The sequence below is a fragment of the Bactrocera tryoni genome, unplaced genomic scaffold (assembly GCF_016617805.1).
Source record: "Bactrocera tryoni isolate S06 unplaced genomic scaffold, CSIRO_BtryS06_freeze2 scaffold_25, whole genome shotgun sequence".
Lineage (NCBI taxonomy): Eukaryota > Metazoa > Arthropoda > Insecta > Diptera > Tephritidae > Bactrocera > Bactrocera tryoni.
Window position 1 is genome coordinate 31669356 of NW_024395977.1, and position 2057 is coordinate 31671412.

At 32.6% G+C, this 2057-nt stretch overlaps 1 protein-coding gene across 1 annotated transcript; it reads right to left on the minus strand.

The window, feature by feature from the left end:
- Positions 1 to 972: 972 nt before the first annotated feature.
- Positions 973 to 1534, minus strand: LOC120780561 (cellular nucleic acid-binding protein homolog). Its single transcript, XM_040112818.1, has 2 exons — positions 1161 to 1534; positions 973 to 1102 (listed from the first exon to the last, which is right to left on the minus strand). Exons 1-2 carry the CDS (start codon positions 1470 to 1472, stop codon positions 1094 to 1096), a joined length of 321 nt encoding a protein of 106 aa, XP_039968752.1. The 5' UTR covers positions 1473 to 1534; the 3' UTR covers positions 973 to 1093.
- Between the last annotated feature and the right edge of the window lie 523 nt (positions 1535 to 2057).

A 2057-nucleotide genomic window follows, 5' to 3' on the forward strand; every position in this document is an offset into this window, starting at 1 on the left:
CCAATTTGTTTTGTACTAACTTATTAAAAACTTCCTGCAAAATGTCTAAATGTTCTTCTTCATTACTTGTAGCTATCATGATATCGTCTAAATAAATAGCAATTTTCTCTGCTCGAATCAGATCATCGAAAACATGGCTAACAAACCGCTGGAATGTTGAAGGTGCATTTTTCAGACCGAAAGGCATTTTCAAAAACTCGTACTGCCCCATCGGTGTTACAAAAGAAGTGTATTTAATCGAATCTTCAACCATATCTACGTGATAAAACGCACTCTTTAAATCCAATAACGAAAAAATGCATTTATTTGCTAGTCTATCTAACAGATCATCAATAAGAGGCAAGGGATAGTTATCTTTCAATGTTATCTTATTCAAACTACGAAAATCCACACATAACCTTATATCACCTGTTTTTTTCTTACTAAAACAATGGGGGAAGAATATTCTGACTTACTCGGCCTAATTATCTTGGTTTGCATTAAGTCATCTAAAACAACCCTAACTTGTTGTTTTTCACTGTATGACAGTCTTCTTGGAGGACAATTAAAAGGTTTTCTGTACTCAACAACAGTTTCATCTCACATCTAATTTTTGGCGTATCGGGGCGCTTACAGCACATATAATAATCTTGAAATATTTGCAGAAATTTTTGTTTTGCATGAGACACTTACATTATCATTTTTTATATAAACATTAGGAGTTTTTGCTTCAGTTTTCAATACTTCATTGTAATTCACAGAAAATTTAGTGTTATCAAATTCAATTTTCATTAATCTTTGACACTCTTCATCATATGTGTTATTTTCGACTTTGAAATTCGAATCTATTTCTTTACATTCTAATTTTAAATTAGATTTACTTAAAAGTCTCTTCCTAAAATAATTGGATGAGTCATTGTTTCATTTTGTTACAACTAACATCGTTAATTCAATTCTTTTATTTTTGAAAAAATAAAACTGTTTACATTTCCGACAATAGATAATGGACTTTTGTTTATACCACTATATTTTAAAAATACATTGTTCTTTCTGTTTATTACTACATCTGGTACGAACTGTTGGCGAACAAAGCTAATGGGGCTTCCCGTATCAATTAATGATCCTAATAAAGTTTTATAAGTAAATTTAGAATTAATAAATACATAATTTAAAAACCTTACATATTCATCGCCTTCCATCAATTCTGTGACATGTTGTACAGGGCGGCTCTTCCTTTGTGGACAATTTGCTGCTAAATGGCCAACTTCAGCGCATACATGACAAGCACCAAGCTCTCGTTTGGGTTTTCGGCATACACTTGCTAAATGGCCAACGGAGTTGCAATTGTAGCATCTCACGACTCTTGTTGTTTGTTGTCCATTATTCGACTGCTCATGTTGATTGTCTGCTGTCATTTTCTTTGATATATATCGTGGCAATTGAATATTTCTAAACGCTTCTAACAATTCATATTTGTCATGAAATCGTTGCATTTTAGCTTGCGAACGTAAAGTGTTATCCGGAATACCATCAATTAGATATTCTACAAGTTCATCTTCACCAATTAAATTCTATTTGCCAGAATTAGTTTTCTTGGAAATATTCTCGAAACGATTCGGTAGTCAACCACTGCCTGATTTCAAACTTTTTCTTTAGCATCAAATTGCTTGTTTTTTCTTCAAACAGCGAGCTCATTTCCTTTAAGAACTTGTCGATTGGCATTAAAATCAAGTCATCTCGAGAATGTAACCACTTTAGCGCATTGCCTTTTAATTTATTTGCAATTAATGCTCTTAGGTTGTTATCATCAAGTTGGTAAACACTCTGGATATTTTTAGTTGTGCTTGCCATAGCTTAAGGCATTCACCACTACCAGAAAATTCAGATATAAGTTCTTTAACATCTGCGAACTTTTGCTTATTGGAAATGTTTTTTGTTTGATTATCACTATTTCTCAACTGTTCTTTTTCTCTCATTAGAAGTTCATTTTCCATCTTCTTTAGTTCACACTCACGCTTCAACAATTCTAATTCGATTTTTAAAAGTCGCCACTCTCGTTTGCATCACACTCTTTTTGT

Bases quoted from the DNA above. Each gene is read 5' to 3' on its own strand.
- LOC120780561 (XM_040112818.1), bottom strand. From the start codon at position 1,472: ATGCAACGATTTCATGACAAATATGAATTGTTAGAAGCGTTTAGAAAT.